General features: G+C 47.4%; 1 protein-coding gene across 1 annotated transcript in view; it reads right to left on the reverse strand.

The window, feature by feature from the left end:
* TNS3 (tensin 3) overlaps positions 1–18,477 on the reverse strand; it is an 81,168-nt gene that overhangs the window by 19,947 nt on the left and 42,744 nt on the right. Inside the window, 2 exon segments of the mRNA XM_081168481.1 lie at positions 12,292–12,418; positions 14,901–15,043. Coding sequence (XP_081024607.1) covers positions 12,292–12,418; positions 14,901–15,043 — 270 coding nt within the window.

An 18,477-nucleotide genomic window follows, 5' to 3' on the forward strand; every position in this document is an offset into this window, starting at 1 on the left:
CGTACAGCTTCCGGGTCATGTGGCCAGCAGGACTAAGCCGCTTCTGGCGAACCAGAGCAGCGCATGGAAAGGCCGTTTAACTTCCCTCCGGAGCGGTACCTGTTTATCTACTTGCACTGGCGTGCTTTCAAACTGCTAGGTTGGCAGGAGCAGGGACCGAGCAACGGGAGCTCACCCTGTCGCAGGGATTTGAACTGCCGACCTTCTGATCAACAAGCTCTAGGCTCTGTGGTTTAACCCACAGCGCCACCAGCATCCAGATGAGCAGGTGCCTCAATGCAAAACAAAATATTATGTCTGTCAAGAAGAAATGAAGATTCTGGAGCCAAACAGGCACCCTCCTAGAGAGAAAGCAGGTTTAAATTTCATCAATATGTTAACTTCCTTTTCTGACTATGAGGCTGGAAGGTGCCCTGTTTGGAGGCAGGAGGGGTCCTCCTAGATGACCTTGTTTACCATGTTTTCTAGCATCCTGTTTGCTTGCCCATTCTCCGAAGGGCCTCGCACCCGGCGCATTCTTATGCTGATCCCGGTAAGACTTATGACTTCCAGTCTACGCTTCGCCCAATATTTTGCGCGCAATCTCTTCCTTGAGAGCTCCTCCAGCCCAGAGAGGGCCTGGCCATTTCCCCCGGGCCAAGTTGCAAGAAACACGACAAGTGGTTCAGCTCTTGCGCCTCCCGCAAACCAAACGCGCGCTGAGGCGGCGGCGGCGATCCTATCCGCTCAGCTGCGGGGAAAGAGCCCGTGCAGGATGGCGCGCTGAGCCGGGAGCGCAGTCCCCCTCCGCGGCCAACAAAGGCCCGCTCCCATCCCGACGGAATACCCTTCTCCTCTGGGGGGGGATCGGGGCCCCGGGGTCCCTGTCTGCTCCGGGGAAGCCCGTGCCAAACCACGGGGCCGACTCCGGGCAAGCGGCTCGGCTGCTTCCTCCCAGCGCGAGCGCAGCCCAGGAGCCGCCCGCCGCCGCCGCCCCGCCCCGGGCCTGGGGCTCGCCAGCTGCCCGCCTTCCCGCGCGCCCCCCGCCCCGTCCAGGCCCCTCGGAGCCGCCGCCGCCGCCGCCTACCTAGCGCCGCCGCCATGGCCGAGCCCCGCGCCGCCGCCGCCTCTTCCCCGGGGAAGCCTCCCGGCCAGACGCGGCCGCCCAGCGACCCGCCCAGGCTCCACCTCCAGCCGCCCGCCCGCCCGCCCGGGGAAGGAGGAGCCCGCCAGGCCGGGGGGGGGGGGGACGGGCAGAAGCCTCCTGGGCATCCCGGCTCTTTAGACCCCGGGGGCTCCGGGAAAGGCAGCTTCCCACCTGGCACGCTGCACCCTCGCAGAACCCAGAACGGAAAGCAGGATCAGGAAGGCACAGCCCAGTGGCAGGGGGAGCCTCACGCGGCATCCTCAAGATGTTTCCCTTTACATCCCCCCATGAAGAGGCATATTGGCACTCACCCCACGGGCCACCCTGAGCTGACCACTGGGCAATTCCTGAGAATGCGCTGCCCTACCAGGCATCTTGCAGGGAAACATCTTCCCCCCCCCCGCAAGGAGTCCCACCGGCTAATTTTACATATACTTGTTGTTGAGTCGTGTCCGACTCTTTGTGACCCCCTGGACCAGAGCACGCCAGGCACTCCTGTCTTCCACTGCCTCCCACATACACATATATAGTACAGTAGATGCCAATTGAGAGTTTCTGTTTCTGGGCACAGGTTGCCTTCCCAGCGAAGCCTCTGCCCCAACATGTGCTATGCTAGGGAGAAATAGCAGCTCTCCCGGGTCACCCATCACTCTGACAGGCATGTCATGAGTGCAGGAAGATGGCTGCTAGGAAAACAGTTTTAAGGTTCCAGAGTCAGCTAGGTAGCCGTGTTGGTCTGACGCAGTCAAAAACATTTTTTTAAAAAATTGTCCAGTAGCACCTTAAAGACCAACTCAGTTTGTTCAGGGTTTAGCTTTTGGTTATAAACTTATGATCATAGTTAGCTAAGGACTCAAAATGGGGAGTCAGGAGAGCTGTGACAAACCAATTTAGGTTGTAGAAAAGGAATCTATATGACCGGGGAGTAAGACAACACAACTCTCTTGAAGAAACATTTGAACGTAGGATGGAAAGACAATGTCTTTGAAGGTGTTGGCGGTAAGCTGCTTATTTATCCCATCCTGAAGAAAAAGAAAACCAAGAATGTTGCACAAGAGAGAAGCCAACCACCATCATTTCTTCCTCAGAAAGTTCACCCTCCACCCCAAGAGGTTTAGGCTGAATGGTCAGACCGTGCTCCTTCTTCCTTACAGAGGATCACTGTGGAGAGGCGAGAACATGACCAGCACCCTCTGGCCCCTGAGCATGTTTCTCAGCTGGCTCCATGACAACAGGAGAAGAACCATCCCTGAAACAGAGGAAGAAAGGAGACCTCACAGAATGGCAACCGGAGAGAGCTCTGTAAGGTCCTCTTTTATAAACCTCGCGGGTGGTGCCAACTCATTCCCTTATGGGCTTCCTAGGAAGAGACCTTCCCCTCCTGTGTTTACTATGAGGGAGGGAGAAAGGAGACTCCAGCCTGAGTCCTGAGCCCCCCAACATGACTGAGGGTGGCACTGAGCCCACCTCTTGAGACATTACAGAAAGGACAATACAAAGATATTCCCCCTGCCCAGGGATGTTCACGACCAGAATTATAGTAAACACAGGTAGAGAATAGATCCCTCCTTTCCCACAGAATATGACCAGGAGCAATTATAGTGCATTACAGATGCAGTGAAATACAACTTAAAAAACCACCCAAAGAGAACTGTAAAATGCATTGCAGGCGGAAAGAACCGTGACTCTTCAGTCTCAAGATACAGTGGTACCTCTGGTTGCGAACGGGATCTGTTCCGGAGGCCCATTCGCATCATGAAAAGCCCGCGATCTGAAGCGCCGTATCTGCGCAGGTGCACAGTGTGATTTGGTGCTTCCATGCATGTGCAAAGCGCGATTTAGTGCTTCTGCGTGAGTGGTGAAACCCAGAAGTAACCCTTTCCAGTACTTCCGGGTTGCTGCGAGACGCAACCTGAAAAAACGTAACATGAAGCAAATGTAACATGAGGTATGACTGTATTGTGTAGGACCTCACTGTCCTAGGCTAGCAGCTGAAAGCCAACAAATCTCCCGCTCAAAGTGAATTAAGAACATTGGTTCCTGCCAAAAAAACAGTGACCACACCTGCCAACTTTTTAAAGGAGATCCTGCTACTCAACAAGGAGAATTGCACCAATACCAGGCATGCTGCTGTTGGAGCAATGAACTCTGCAAGATTAGCAAAGCAGTCCAAGCAAGAGAAGGCAGGAGCATTGCAGACTCCCTCCTCCACTCCCTCTCAGAGACAGGCTTAAGACTGTGATTTGCTTCGCCCTCCCCATCGCTAATAACACAGAAGGCAAGAAGCCAAAAGAAGAGGCCTGGAAGGAAGGCCGAGTGGCTAGCTGAGTGCTGGCTCCAACCCCTGTGAGCCCCAGGCGCCATGAGAGAAAGCTTTGGGCCAGGAAAAGGAAAGAAAAAACTCACACTGTGCATTTAAATACCTAAGGGAAAAGGAGGGCCCTGGAAGAGGAGGAGGCAAAAGGCCTGCAAAGCCTGTCTGGTCCAGGTGAGGAAAAGTCATCCTACTCACTCAATGTCCCCCAATCCTCTCTGGAAAATGATAACCTGCTAAAAGAGCCAAGCACTTCTGTTTTCACAGCCATTTCAAATTAAGCAGCACAGCCGCCCGCTTGTGCCATTCCATCGTGGACTGTAATATCTCAGCGTTTTTGCCAACATTTTAAAAGAGAAAGCACAGAAGCCCCATTTCCCACCAGAAAGTAATCTTGGTTAATTTCCTTAGATTACATGTCTGCTGCTGGGGCCTCTCCAAAGGACAAGCAAGCAGTCCTATTTTTTTGGGGGGGGGGTTTAATGTTTTCCACATTAAAAAATGAGACCCAAGAAGGAAGTGGGAGACTCCCCAAACATGATTTGTTATCTCTCCCTCCCTCTCAGCTTTCAGATGGTATTTCCCTGTTCAGGAGAAGCTGAACAAATCTGCAGTGAAATAGGACATTATTGTATAAAATTACTTTCACAAATGGGCCTAGCAGTCAAACATAGGGCACTGTGGCTAGAAATGCTACAAGAATATAAATGAGTAGCCAACACTTGCAGAGGGAAGGTCATGCAGGCTGAAGCTCAGAATGCGCTCAGGCTTGCAAGAGAAGTTAATAATAGAAAGTGGTTTTTTCACTTATGGCTGAAGAAAGAGAAAGACCAAGGAAGGAGAAGGTCCTTTGCATGGAGAAGATGGAGAAAGGCTGTTGGGTGATGGAGAAGGCAGACCTGCTCATCACCTACTTCCAAGTTTCATAGAGCAAAACATCCTTTCCCAGTGCCATCGTTTGCATGTTTGCTCAGATGTAAGTTCCACTAAATTCACTGAATTTATTTCATAGTTTAGGATTGCAGGCTCTGGAGTTTCCCTCTCAAGAGTGTGCTCTTTATCAGTTTGCCATGCACTCTTAGAGAGTCTTACCTGGACAACAAATTATATACCTACAGTTAGCATGAAATGAGTAATGGCTGTATTGTAAGCGGAGACTTTAACTGGCAGCAAATAAAGTTCAGTGTTTGTTTCCTTGTATGAATAAATGAATGAATGAGCAAACATTCTTTACTTCCAACATTTAACATACAGAATAAACCACCAGTTTTCAATACTTTGCTTGGTAATAATATGAACATTTGGGATCTTACTGGTCAGAAACAGCCACAGGAGAGGGGAGAGAGACAATAATGTCTCACCCTGAATGTAAGTGACCTGTTTGAAGGACTCTATGATTTGAAAACAGATGCTGCATGTACTTTTGTTACTTAGGAAAAATCTTAATAAGCACATTCACACACATACTGTTGAGCTGGAAGGGGTTCCGAGAGTCAAGTTCCCTGCAGTCCAGAATGGACTTTCTATGAAGCTGGCTATCTTTGCTGCTTACTTGTGAGTAAACCAGAACATCTGTCATGTAAAGAATAGGCTAGGAAGTTTAGGATCAGAATTGTAATAGACCAGCGTGCTCTTCCGAGACGTGGGAGAGAGTCGGGGAGTGTAGGCTGCTTGTACACTCTGAGTAACTAATAAGGGAACTGCCTGGGAAACACAAAGGCACGTTGGTCCCAGAGTCCCCAGGGTCTGCTGGGGAAATCAACAAGCTTCTTTGATCTTGGACAAGGAATTGGCAGCTGGAAGCTAGCCTTGCTTTCCCTAGCAATCTGTGTCACGGTTAAACTGAGGAGTGCCAAGTGCACTGGCTTGCAGCCTTTCCAAAAGTAATCTGTTTGGTGCACCCAGGTCCCCTCCCATAAGTGGGAAGCTGGTGGCAGCAACTACCAGAGAGTAAGACCTGTTGACAACACTGTAGGACTGTTGGGTTGCAGCTGGACAAAGAAGGGGGTGGGGCAGAGCGTTTTCCCACCCCGTCACAGCTTTATCTTTTATCTTGATTTTCATTGTCTGCATGTGTTCTATATTTTAACTTGTAAGCCATCCTAGAAATATTTATGCAGAAGGGCGGCCTACCAATTATTAAAACAAACAACCTTTTAAAATCTATTCAGGAAAATCCAGCCTGCTGCATACTGAAGAAGAGACACACATGTTTTGCTTTGTAGCAAATATTTATCTTTATCTGTGATTACAAATTTTAGGGTATTGTTTTTGGAAGCTAAAATGGTATCCATCTCATCAAATACCTTCCACCTGAGTTCTGAGATCCACAAACTCTTGGAAGTTCAGTGTAAACACAAGAAACAGAACAATGCAAACATTTGACAGCAAGAATAATCCAGGAAGCTGGGGGGACTGACATCCTTGAGGATGGGAATGGGGAACCTGAGGCTCCCCTATGTTGTTGGAGTGCAACTGTCCCTGATTCTTATGCTTATGCAGCCAACAACATCTCAGGGGCCACAGCGCCCCCCCCCCACTCAAGGAAACATGGATAGCTTTCCATGTAACAACAATAAATGTTATTCCTGACAGCACATTTATAATTATTCAAACTTGGTTTGAGAGGCAGTAAAGTGTCACCACCTTTCCAAAAGATGCTAGAAATTCTGAAGAACTGATTGATACTAGCAAGGAAAAAAAGCGAGATGAAGTCAGATAAATATGGGCTGATCCACACCTTGTTTGATTTCTACTTCTAGCAATTACCATCGCCTTGATATTAGTAAAGGAGTGAATGCAGACAGACAGACATATACTTACATAGGGTAGATCTGGCAGCCATAAAATATCTCCAATGCAATCCAGTCATGACTATAGCAATGAAGTTAGACAAGGCACCATGACCAACTTGGGTTGGATTAGACCCAAAATGAATAAAAGGCAGCAGAATTTATGCAATGCAATATATACATTATATATTTGAAGATATTTCTTACAGGAACCCCACTGGTAAGAAGTTTTCAATGGAAGCCAGACGGGCCATTATCAGGAATGGATGGAATGGGGCAAATTTTGCTGGTGGGTTGCTTGAAAAGGAGGCAGAAAGAGACCACTCCTCTCCCCATCCACAATAACAACACAGAAATCACTCCCCCACCCACCCCTGCTTGAACCCAGAAGCCTTAAGAAAGAAGTTTCCCTTGCTATCGGGGCTTATCTCTGTTTGGATCATGGCCAGGGACTGAAGAGATGGGCCTCACTGCCCAACCTATAGAACCTTCCCCACAAGAACTGCTTCCCAGTGCCAGTAAGAGAAAGATAGCAAGAGAGTAGCAAAGGCATATTTCGCTTGCGGTCACGGGGAGCAAGGAAAGCAAAAAAGACGCTTGCCTGGCCCTTCCTGTCTGCACATAAGGGACACACTTTTTGCAGGCGTGCTTGTACTCTGCCTGGGTGCTTCGTTTGCTTCTCAGGAAGGCCCTGACAAGGCAAGAGCAATGGTGCTAAGCAGAACAGTCCGCTTCTCTTCCTTCTTGTGAGCCTTTCTTCCTTAAGGCTCCTTGAACTAAGAGAAGTTTTAAAAGAAAGACAGACGACAAATGCTATTTGGTGGGGTGTTTTGTGAGCTCAGTTACAAGCTTCCAAAAAAACCTGTTGCTTACTAGCCAGGCCAGGCCTCTTCATAGCCTAGCCATTTGAGAAGTGGTCCTCCACCATGTCCTGACTGCCCCCCCCCCCTTGGCACGCTGGGACGGTTTTGCCGGAGTGGGTTAATAAATGGGCTGGAGATTTTGAAAGCTAGACTGAAGAAACCTCTCTCTGTGGACAGTTTTGGCTTAATGAATCCAGTCTCTGTGTCAGCTTCTGCTGACCTTTGAAAATCCTTTCCAAGTCCTGTGATTCTATGGCAGCAAATGTTCAAGCTCAGAACATTTGTGAGACGCAGCTCAAATCTCTGGCAATTGGCTTGGTGCAGAATGTTTTAGCTTGTGTAATGCAGCTACACAAAGGGAGCTCAATTCATTGCTTGAGGCATAAGACAAGAGGGTCTTTATAAGTCCCAGAGTGGGATACACAGAGCATTCTTGTTTCTTCAGAAGCACACAGGAACCCTCCATTGCAAAACTAGCTGCCCTCACAATGCCAGCTACCAAGTTTCCACTGCTGGATGTTTTTGATGTTTACATTTAATTTGAAAAGCCAGGGGGAACTACATACTGCTTGAAGGCGGCTACCTGCTTTTCAAAATGGGATTAGCTGTTCGTGGGCCAGATTGCTTACCTGGCACACAACTTAAAAGTAGAGGAAGACACATTTTCACAGTGCTCTTTTGTGCAAACAAGGACGTAGCCTCAAATGGACAAATGCAATATGTAAACTGGCCAGTTGTGGGTATCTTCCACAGCAACTCCTGGGATTGCAGCAGTATTTTGCTCTGTATTTTATAATTTTATAGTACAGTGGAACCTCGGTTTTTGAACATAATCTGTTCTCGAAGACCGTTTGACTTCCAAAACGTTGGAAATCAGGAGCAAGGGGCAGTCGGCAAAATCCACTGAGAAAAAAGAAAAACATGCAGCGGAAGCCGTTTGACTTCTGAGGCGTCTTCAAAAACGGAAGCAATTACTTCTGGGTTTTTGGCATTTGGCTTCCAAAACATTTGGCTTCCGAGAAGCTTGAAAACCGAGGTTCCACTGTATTATGATGTTTTAATGATACCAATGTGGTATTTTTCAAATACAAGATGGGTGACACCTGGCTTGAGAGCAATACATGTGAAAAGGATCTAGGAGTCTTGGTTGACCACAAACTTGACATGAGCCAACAGTGTGACGCGGCAGCTAAAAAAGCCAATGCAATTCTGGGCTGCATCAATAGGAGTATAGCATCTAGATCAAGGGAAGTAATAGTGCCACTGTATTCTGCTCTGGTCAGACCTCACCTGGAATACTGTGTCCAGTTCTGGGCACCACAATTCAAGAAGGACACTGACAAACTGGAACGTGTCCAGAGGAGGGCAACCAAAATGGTCAAAGGCCTGGAAACGATGCCTTATGAGGAACGGCTAAGGGAGCTGGGCATGTTTAGCCTGGAGAAGAGGAGGTTAAGGGGTGATATGATAGCCATGTTCAAATATATAAAAGGATGTCACATAGAGGAGGGAGAAAGGTTGTTTTCTGATGCTCCAGAGAAGCGGACACGGAGCAATGGATCCAAACTACAAGAAAGAAGATTCCACCTAAACATTAGGAAGAACTTCCTGACAGTAAGAGCTGTTCGACAGTGGAATTTGCTGCCAAGGAGTGTGGTGGAGTTTCCTACTTTGGAGGTCTTTAAGCAGAGGCTTGACAACCATATGTCAGGAGTGCTCTGATGGTGTTTCCTGCTTGGCAGGGGGTTGGACTCGATGGCCCTTGTGGTCTATTCCAACTCTATGATTCTATGATTCTATGAACTTGAAATGAGAAGATTGCAGTTCCTGCCTATCAAGACCATTCCAAGAAACCTATGGACATAACTGGGAGGGCTTACAAACATACCCCCTTTCTCCAGCTAGGTATTAGTAATACAAACCAGAACAACATGCTTATCCAGGATTAAACCCTAAATGAACTACAGTGGTACCTCGGGTTAAGAACTTAATTCGTTCTGGAGGGCCGTTCTTAACCTGAAACTGTTCTTAACCTAAGGTACCACTTTAGCTACTGGGGCCTCCTGCTGCCGCCGAGCCGCTGCCATGCAATTTCTGTTCTCATCCTGAAGCAAAGTTCTTAACTCGAGGTAATATTTCTGGGTTAGCGGAGTCTGTAAACTGAAGCGTCTGTAACCTGAAGCGTATGGAACCCGAGGTACCACTGTATGTTCCACTGGCATTGAACAGAAGGAGCTGAAGACTCAAGGGAGCTGCTGATTCAACAATCAGGGTTCTCCTGGACAAGAGGAGACAGGATGAGGCTGCTCAGTTCCCTTTCACGGCCATTCGCATCTTCACTGCCATAACTCCTTCTGCTGGAGACCCAAGCATCAGTGGCAGGGGCACCATCTATGTGGGGCCGTGGGGCGTGCTGACGTCATGCGTGCATGTTGTGGGGAGTGCATGCATGTGTGTGGTGACATTGCATGGCCCCAGGCCCCTCAATCATGGGAGGCAAGCCTGATCAGTAGTGTCCTGGCCCTCAATCTCACCAATCCTTCATTATCTGACTCACAAACAGGTAAGAACACAACATAAGAACAGAAGCATCCAGTAAATGCAGAATTTAAACCTGCAGACAAACATGATGAATAAATTAGCAGCAAGGCACACAAAAGGTACCTTACGATAGCACAAAATGCAGGGTGCAGAAAAAGCAGTTATTCTCACAGCGACATAGTGGGGGGGGGGGGAATAGCACAAGATAGAGAGAAAAGTGCCTTCCCTAAGACCACCAAGGGAGTTCATGGATGAAATTTGAACTAAGAGCTTCCTGGCTCAAAGAAGACACTAGCTCAGTGCAGACTAGAGCCCTTCCCAGACATTCATTTAGATATAATGTATGGATATGGGAATGGGGTGGGCAGGATCTTGGGTGCAGGATCTGCTCCAGATCTACACCCATGTATTATAATGTGCTCAGAGCGCTGCAGCATTTATGCTTACTGTCCAGCTGCCTTGGTCTAACTGAGGTGAAAGGCAGGGTATATTTTTAACAAACATGAGAAAACAAGAACATACTCATGGAGTAAACATTAAAAACTAACTTTCTTTAAGGTCCTATCAGTGGCTTCTGTTTTATAGTTTCAAAAGAGGAATCTCACACCAGTTTAATCAAAAACTTGGATGAACCTAACAAGCCAAAGAATTCTGGGGCATCTATCTGACAGATCTTCAGAGAAATAGTCTGATTGCAGATCATTTGTTTCTTCCAAGTCATTTTCACTGACAGTGACAACATATTTTGGTATGCAGAAACAGAAAGCACCCGGCTTGACTGAACATGCACAGATCATAGTCCTCTCTGACAAACATGTTTTTGTCAAGGAGAAAAGGGAAAAATACCACCAGAAACAGTTCATTTACGAACATGCCCAATAATAGAAGCTCCCTCTGAGAAGTTCTGTCCAGCTCTGGGACAATTCACCATCAAGGGACACACTAGAAATAGCACAAAGTATGGCAACTTATGCTCAATTGGTCCCATTTTGCTAAGAGGATCTCCAGGCTTCTGTTACCTGCCCCTAGTAGGTCTCACCACCTCTATTGTGATGCTTCTGTATGTATATTATTAAGGTTAGATCTGCCCCCTTCTCTTTGCCTAGGTGGGAATATGGATGGCTCTGTGGTCTTAATCTATTTCATCCTGTTTTTATATACCCCCCCTCTTCCCACTCCTGTGTGACTGCATTTATGTGGACGGCCACAAAATATATAAATACATAGACTGTCCTCCCTCCCCTCGCTGGGGCTGCTGCCCAAACCAGGGAAAGGCTGCAGCGCAGAAGCACCAGGATGTGGTGGGCAGCAGCATCAAGGGGGTGGGTGGGAGGACAGTGGCTGCTCTCGGTTGCCCTCTTGCCCAGCTTGCAGCAGGGCACCACAGCTGAGATGGCTTGGCAGCCTTGGGGTGGAGCCTGCAGGCAACCCAAGCACCCCAACCCCCACTTGGGAATGAGGTGCCAGTGCGTGGAGAGGCAGTGGGGAGGGAAGGTCAACCTGTCCAGCTTAGCCTCAACCCCCTATTGCTCACCTGGTGCACCTTACTCCCCCCGCCCTCACCACTGCCTCTTCACGTGCTGGGGGGGGGGGAGTTGCCAACTTCCAAGCCTCTCTACTCCAGAGACACTTGTCTCTCTTTCTTCTCTCCCTATTAAAGTGGGGTGCTCCCCACTTTACACAGTTTCACTTACATGCACAAGCTCCTGGAATGTAACCCCTGTGTAAGCGGGGGGTGTGTGTGTGTGCCTGTAATAATAATCGAGGTGAGTATGGATGCGTGTGCAAGTTCACACTTGGACACCCCACACTCCAAAAGCCTTCTGTATTGAATAGATTATATAACTCTGAAGGCAGTGCTTAAGATATCATTTATGCAATGAAATGTTTCAGTAATTAGCATAGTATCATTGCTCAAGCAGCCAAAATGACTGAATTTGCAGACTGTCCACAGAAATGTTAGCAGCAGGAAAAATATTCTATAAATTCTTTGTTCTCACGAAGCGCCAAACTTCATCAACCATGCAGGAGAAAATATACTTAAAATGTCACCTATGAGCAGAGTCCACATTCAGGAATATGTGTACCTGGATTCTCTGTAAATGATTAACTGTTTTAGCTGACAAAACATGCAAAGCTAAATATAGCATCTGATCCAACTCAGGCCTCTTGCACACTTCAGCAATTTTATTGTTGTTAATGCTGCAATAGGTCTGGGTCTCTAGGGTGATCAAATGCAAAGAAGAACGAAGTCCCTGTATTTTCAACAGCTATACAGAAAAGGGAATTTTGGCAGGTGCACCTTGCCATGTGAGAGTCTGAAGAGACATGTCTGCTGAAATTCCGTCTTTTATATGACCATTAAGTGCACAAGATACCTACTTTTTTATCTATTTATACTCCTTGTTTTGCTTCCCGTTATTAATATTAAGCAAACAGTTGAAGAAGCTGCAGCTATTTTGCACAAGGAAAGTCTAGTCTGTACTGTGGAACAATTCTAACAGTTCTAAGAGCACAGCTCTGAGAGGCCAGAGCTGTGAGGACAATGGCAGTGGCACGCACCTGAGAGGCGCCAGAACTGAGTTCCGGTGAGTTCTGGCTGAACAAACCCTGGTTGTAAGATATAGAAGCAAAATCCAAAAGACGCTGTCTCACCATAGGGAGTCTCTGGTGATACTGGAAATGCTGGAGTAGTCTGGAGCATTTGATTCCCATTTTTTGTTGGTGAGAAGATGCTGCTGTCCTCTTCATCCGGTTCTTCCTGACAGTGTTCAACACGCCTCTGGAATATAAAACAGAAACATGGAGGAAGCCCATTTTTCCCAGGCATGATCAAATCAGCCTACATAAACCTTTTGCCCACTTTTAAAATGGAAAGATCTCAGCGCTCCTAAAGCCGCAGACAAGTGGACACATGCAGCCCAGTCACAGTTAACCTGGGGAAATGACCACTGACCCCATTGCCAGATTTACATCTCCTGGGTCCAAAGTGGTAACTACAACAACAGCACAGGGCTGGTTCCAAATCTTTGAAGGCATGCAGACAATCCCTAAAACAGTGATAGATTAGGCATTCTTTCTCAAGTAATACTTTCTTACCTGGGGTGTATGGGGTGTCAGGGGAGGGGAAGTACCTCTGGTGGGGGACACGCAGCGCTCCTTCTTGGGCAGTTTGCTCATCTTTGGTCCCCCCCCCCTGCACTCAGCTCTCACCTGCGGCTCCTAGAAGCTGTCAGCAGGCGACAGCGGACACGCCCTGGGGGGAAATGGCTTCAAACGCCTGGCTAAACAGGTGAGGTTGACTGATGGGTCTGAAACCCTTGGTGAGTGAGGGACATCCCTGCATGCCAAGACAGGCTCTGGCGGATTGAGTGGACAAGACCAACACTGGGTCCAATGGTCGGTAAAGCGCTTCCTGCACCTGCTGCTGAGGGAAATGAGGGGCAGGTGGGGCTTGTCATCTTGGAAAGGGAGCCTGTCTAGGACAATGCTGATCCTAAACCTTCATGCCTTGCAGCCATACGCATTCTTGAGAAAAGTTTCAGGAGTAAACCCTGAGGAACAATCCAAATCCACTGCCTTGCGGAGAAGAAAAGGTGAAGGAGTAAACTCTACACAAATCCAGAATGAAATCCCTAAGGCAATGGAAACAAACTCTTTTGTGCCTAGCAAGCTGGTACATCGGGACCACGTGTCCTGGCTTGTCCACCAGCCTGTTACAGGTCAATGACTCATGGAAGATGGCCATCATTGACCGTGAGCTGAAAAGGCTCAACACTGACCTTGTCGCTCTACAGGACACCAGACTCACTTCGAATGGCAGCCTCTGAGAGTAAAACTACACCTTTTTCTGGCAAGGAGGGCAAGTTCATGGCATAGCTTTCACAGTGAGGAACTCTCTTCTGTCTGTGACAGAATCACCACCTGAGGGCTCAGAATGCTTGCTTTCCCTCCGCCTCTCAACAACCTCCGGCCTGGATAGCATCTTGAGTGTCTAGGCTCCCACTTTGTGCTCTGACCATACAGACCAAGGACCAGTTCTAAGAGGAGCAAGACCAGGTTGTCAGGAGGGTCCCAGCCTGAGAACACCTATTCCTGCTGAGAGAATTCAGTGCTAGAGTTGGGAACGATCATCACACATTGGACACTGCATAGGCCACTTTGGTATTCTTGGCAGCATGAAGGAAAACGGGCAAAGGAAGGCCTGCTTGAACAGTGCGCAGCCTCTGCACCACGAGAACGTTCTTCTCTACCAAGGCAAAACATTGAGTGGAAACAGCCAATATCAGGCCACAGGAACCAGCTGGACTTGATTGACACCAGGCAATCAGCACTGAACTGTGTTTGTGCCACACGGAGCTACCACAATGCTGACTGTGACACAGACAGTCACTCCCTGGTGGCAAGAAAGATCCATCTCCAGCCAAAGACAGCCCAAAGCCCAAAGTAGAAAGTGCAGCCTTGAATCAGCACTGCCAGAACAGTCATGCCTGAACTTTTGGAGTGCTTCCCTGATTTTGTTGAACAAGCTCTACTGACCTGCACCAGACATAGTGTTGAAGCAAGGTGAGACCGCGTCCAAGAGCCAACCTACAACACAGCTATGTCCTCCTTGGGCAACAGAAACAAACCCACTCCCGGCTGGTTAGAGGCTGGCATTAAAGGACATGGAATCTGTTATTGCTGTGAAGCTCTCCTCAACTACAAGAGTGTTCCCTGTGAAAATACACTTGCTACACTGAGAAAGGCAAGGAGCGATGCCCAGCGGATTGTCAGACAATGTGCCAATGACTCCTAGAGCTGTGCCAGAGCATCCAACTTGCTGCTGACACCAGCAACATTCACCAAGGATGTGCTCTACGGGGAGGTGGCCTCATGCATCAGACCCATTGGCAGACCAACTGTGTTACCCAAAGGTACCTGCAAACATGACATGAAAGCTGGCAACATCAACCCCGCCATGTGGGACTCCCTTGTAGACAACAGCAGCACCTGGAGACAACCAGTCAGGTCACATATCGACAGCAGTGACCAGAGGAGGAATGACTGCTGAGAGGAGTGCAGAAAGAAGAAACACCATGGTACACCTGCAGCAGCACCACCGGATGCCTTCCTCTACCCCAGCTGCAGCAAAACATGTCTCTCCCCTATCAGCCTCTACAGCCACAGCAGGTGCTGCAACCTTCCAACAGCTTGGCCTCACCCCCAAAGGCGCACTCTTCCATTCTCTCTCAAGACAGATGGATGCCAACCAACTTTCTTACCTCATTTGACTCCCCTCCAGGCCTGTATGAACCTAGTCTTTCCGCAGAAGGCGGATATAATGGCTGGGCTGAGACATTGTTCTCAAACTGTGCCCGGCTTAACTTCTTGCTTAGTCCACTCAATACGTCATCTGCTTGAGAGCCTGGAGATACAAACACACAGAGAAGCTCAATCTGGTTACACGTTAAACATTCAGACAAATAAGGTAAAGGTAAAGGGACCCCTGACCATTAGGTCCAGCTGTGGATGACTCTGGGGTTGCGGCGCTCATCTCGCTTTATTGGCCAAGGGAGCCGGCGTACAGCTTCCGGATCATGGGGCCAGGATGACTAAGCCGCTTCTGGCAAACCAGAGCAGCGCACGGAAACGCCATTTACCTTCCCGCCGGAGCGGTACCTATTTATCTACTTGCACTCTGACGTGCGTTCAAACTGCTAGGTTGGCAGGAGCAGGGACCGAGGAACGGGAGCTCACCCCGTCGCGGGGATTCAAACAGCCAACCTTCTGATTGGCAAGTCCTAGGCTCTGTGGTTTAACCCACAGCACCACCCGCGTCCCTATTCAGACAAATACTTTGCAGCAAAATCTATTGGGCAATATAAAAAGTGACCACCAGGTAAAGTGAGTTTGCAGTAAAGGGATGTAATTCATTGCCAAGGATAAAATCAAGTAGATTTACTTAAAATGGCATCACTGACTGCAGTGTTGTCAGCAAACCTAGCCAAAGTAAATTCTAACATTTTGCATTCCAAGTGAGCCCTGGTCAGTACTTGCCATATGTCATCCCTGTACTGCTATTTGCTCATAAAAGGGAACTAACACCGGTTGCTGAATATTTATAAGACATTCTTCCTTGTTTATCAGAAATGCTACAGCTGCCAGCACATGCGTGTATTTTTATGTAAGCGCAGGGGAGAAAGAAATGGGGAAGACATAGCAGGGTGGAAAATGGAAGCTTCCCTTTTTAAGCACAGCCTAAGGGAAAGTTAGGCTAAAAGCCCCTTTTCCATCCTAAAATGTTTTCTTTCCAGGGAACAGGCAAAAAGTGGTCTGCTTCTAGTACACTGTTTATGATTCAATTTATTATTATTTTTAATATATTTTTATTAAAGATTTCTTGTTTTACAAAAGTTATGTGCAATGTCTCTTTTTTCAAGTTACATTTTCTACAGGTCAGTTTCATTTGTTGAGACATTAGTGTTACCTTAGGAAGAAAAGGGAGAAAGAGGGGGAGGGGGGAGGGGGTTGGGTGGCAATGCTTCTATTCTATTTACTGTATTTGTGGGGTTTTGTGTCAGTGTTGCTTGTGCGGGTTCTCTTTACTATTCGCTTGTATTCCTTTGGTGGTGAGAGAGGTTGGGGTTGGCCTAGGGTGTGATTGTTGCTTGTTTGTGATGAACTTTGTTTTCGTGTGTGAGTGAGGTGTGTGTGTGTTTTTGGATCAGGTTAGACAGATTGATTCGAATGCTGTTGGTGGGTTCCTGTTGTTGTCTTGCTGGGTTGTGTATGTGATGAAGGCGTCTTCTTCTATTTGTCCCTGTGTCAGTTTCAGTTTGTTGGTTAATTAGGGCTGTTTCCCCTACTATTTGGTACCACTGGTCCAGGCTTACTCCTGACAGGTCTCTCCAGTGTCTGGCTATGATGCTTCTGGCTGCTGAGAGTAGGTGGGTTATGAGTTCTTTGTGGTGTAAATGGGCATTATTATCTTGGAAGATGTTTAGTAGGGCCAGTTCTGCGGTGACTTCTAATACTTGCTTAGTTGTTTTGCATATTTCTTGTATGACTGATGTCCAGAAGAGCTGGATATTCATAATTCAAGTTATGAAATATCTTATTACTACAGAAAACTTGGATGATCCAATTTTAGAAATAGCACAGTAAACATTTGACGCTTTCCTGGCTGGAGGGGAGAACTGGGGTGAAAGGGAAGGGAAACACCTGAGAGACATTAGCCTGAACCCTGAGATTGTGTTTACTTCCGTTCCCGCAAGGTATTCAGCTGAGAGTGGCCTGGCCAGAGGCATTAGCCAAAGGCCTCTCAACCCTTGGATCAGCTGTGAACGAAGCCATTTCTGTTGGCCTTAAACTGGGAAGAGCAGATTCCTCCTCTACAGCTCTACAGGGCAGAGAACACAGTGCCTATTTTCTGAGATCTGCTTTTCATCAGCAAGATTCTCCTAGAGATGTTTCAGTGGTCTCTGAAAATACAGCACATTTGCATCTTATGTGGGGGTGTTGTTTGGGGGATGGTGCGTATATGCAAAAATGAGTATACATGAGTATGCGTCCCCTTGGAACTGCCCCTGTGTGAGCATCCTTACCTTTGCGGAGCTGGAGGAGAGCTTTCAAGCTCTCCACCTTGCTTACTGGGCAAGTCCTGCTCAGAACACAGGGTCAGCGATGCTCTCGCAAGACCTTAAAGGTCTTCCTTGTTGAGCCCGATTTTGATGTCACAGCCACGGTTAAAGGTGGGGGACATTCACAAATGCTTCCAAAAGTCTTTCAGAGCTTAAAAGGGATGGGGAACACGAACACACACACACGAAACACTACACTCAGATTCAAAGCACTCCCAATGTTTGGTGCTTTCCGCATGTCTCATTATTTATGGTATTTTAATATTTTGCTGGGACACGGGTGGCACTGTGGGTTAAACCACAGAGCCTAGGACTTGCCACTCAGAAGGTCGGCGGTTTGAATCCCTTTACCTTTACTAATATTTTGCTGGAAGCCGCCCAGAGTGGCTGGAGAAACCCAGCCTGCTGGGCAGGGTATAAATAATAAATTATGATGATGATGAATTTTTACAACTTTTTTCTTTTTTACATATTGCTTGTATTTTGAGAACTCTGTTCATAATAAAAAGGAAAGATTTATACAGGGAGTCTTTCATAATTATTGTCTCATGAGTTTCTCCTAAGGGGAAAAAAGTAAATGAATAATGACACTTCCACCCCCATAAATGGCAAATCACAAGTAAAGTACCTGCATTATAGACAAAATAAAAAAGTAAGTCTACTTCTGCTGGGTCTATGTATGCTGCTAAGGAGACAGAATGCTGGGCTAGATAGAATATTACCAAATAATTAAGATTTATTCTAAGCAGCCCTAAACCTTGCTTCTGACCATCTTCCCATTGTAGAGGCACAAAAACATGCAGCCCCCTCGACTATATACAACGTGGGGTTATTTGTACAATCACACAAATAGGATATGCTCATTCCAGCTTGGGAGGAGGAGTGAGCAACTAACTCTGTGAACAGCTCTTTCTTATTAACTTGGAGGTGCCACTGTAACTGTCTCCAAAAGAAACGCTGCTCATAATTCCAAAAATGTTCACAACTCTGGACTGTCTTTATACTGTACACCTTTAGGTGCCAGGCGAAAATGTCTCTCTTCAACCAGGCCTTTGGCTTGATTAACATCTTATACCCTTTTTTAATGTGTTTGTGAAAGGAGTGAGGGAGGGGGTTTACTGGTTTGTGCTTTTTTCTTCTTGTTTTTCTTATACATTTTGTGAGAGCTAAAGATGAAGGGTGGTACCCAAATTTAACTAATAAAATAACAATAAATAAA

Source organism: Podarcis bocagei, assembly GCF_964188305.1.
Source record: "Podarcis bocagei genome assembly, chromosome: 13".
Lineage (NCBI taxonomy): Eukaryota > Metazoa > Chordata > Lepidosauria > Squamata > Lacertidae > Podarcis > Podarcis bocagei.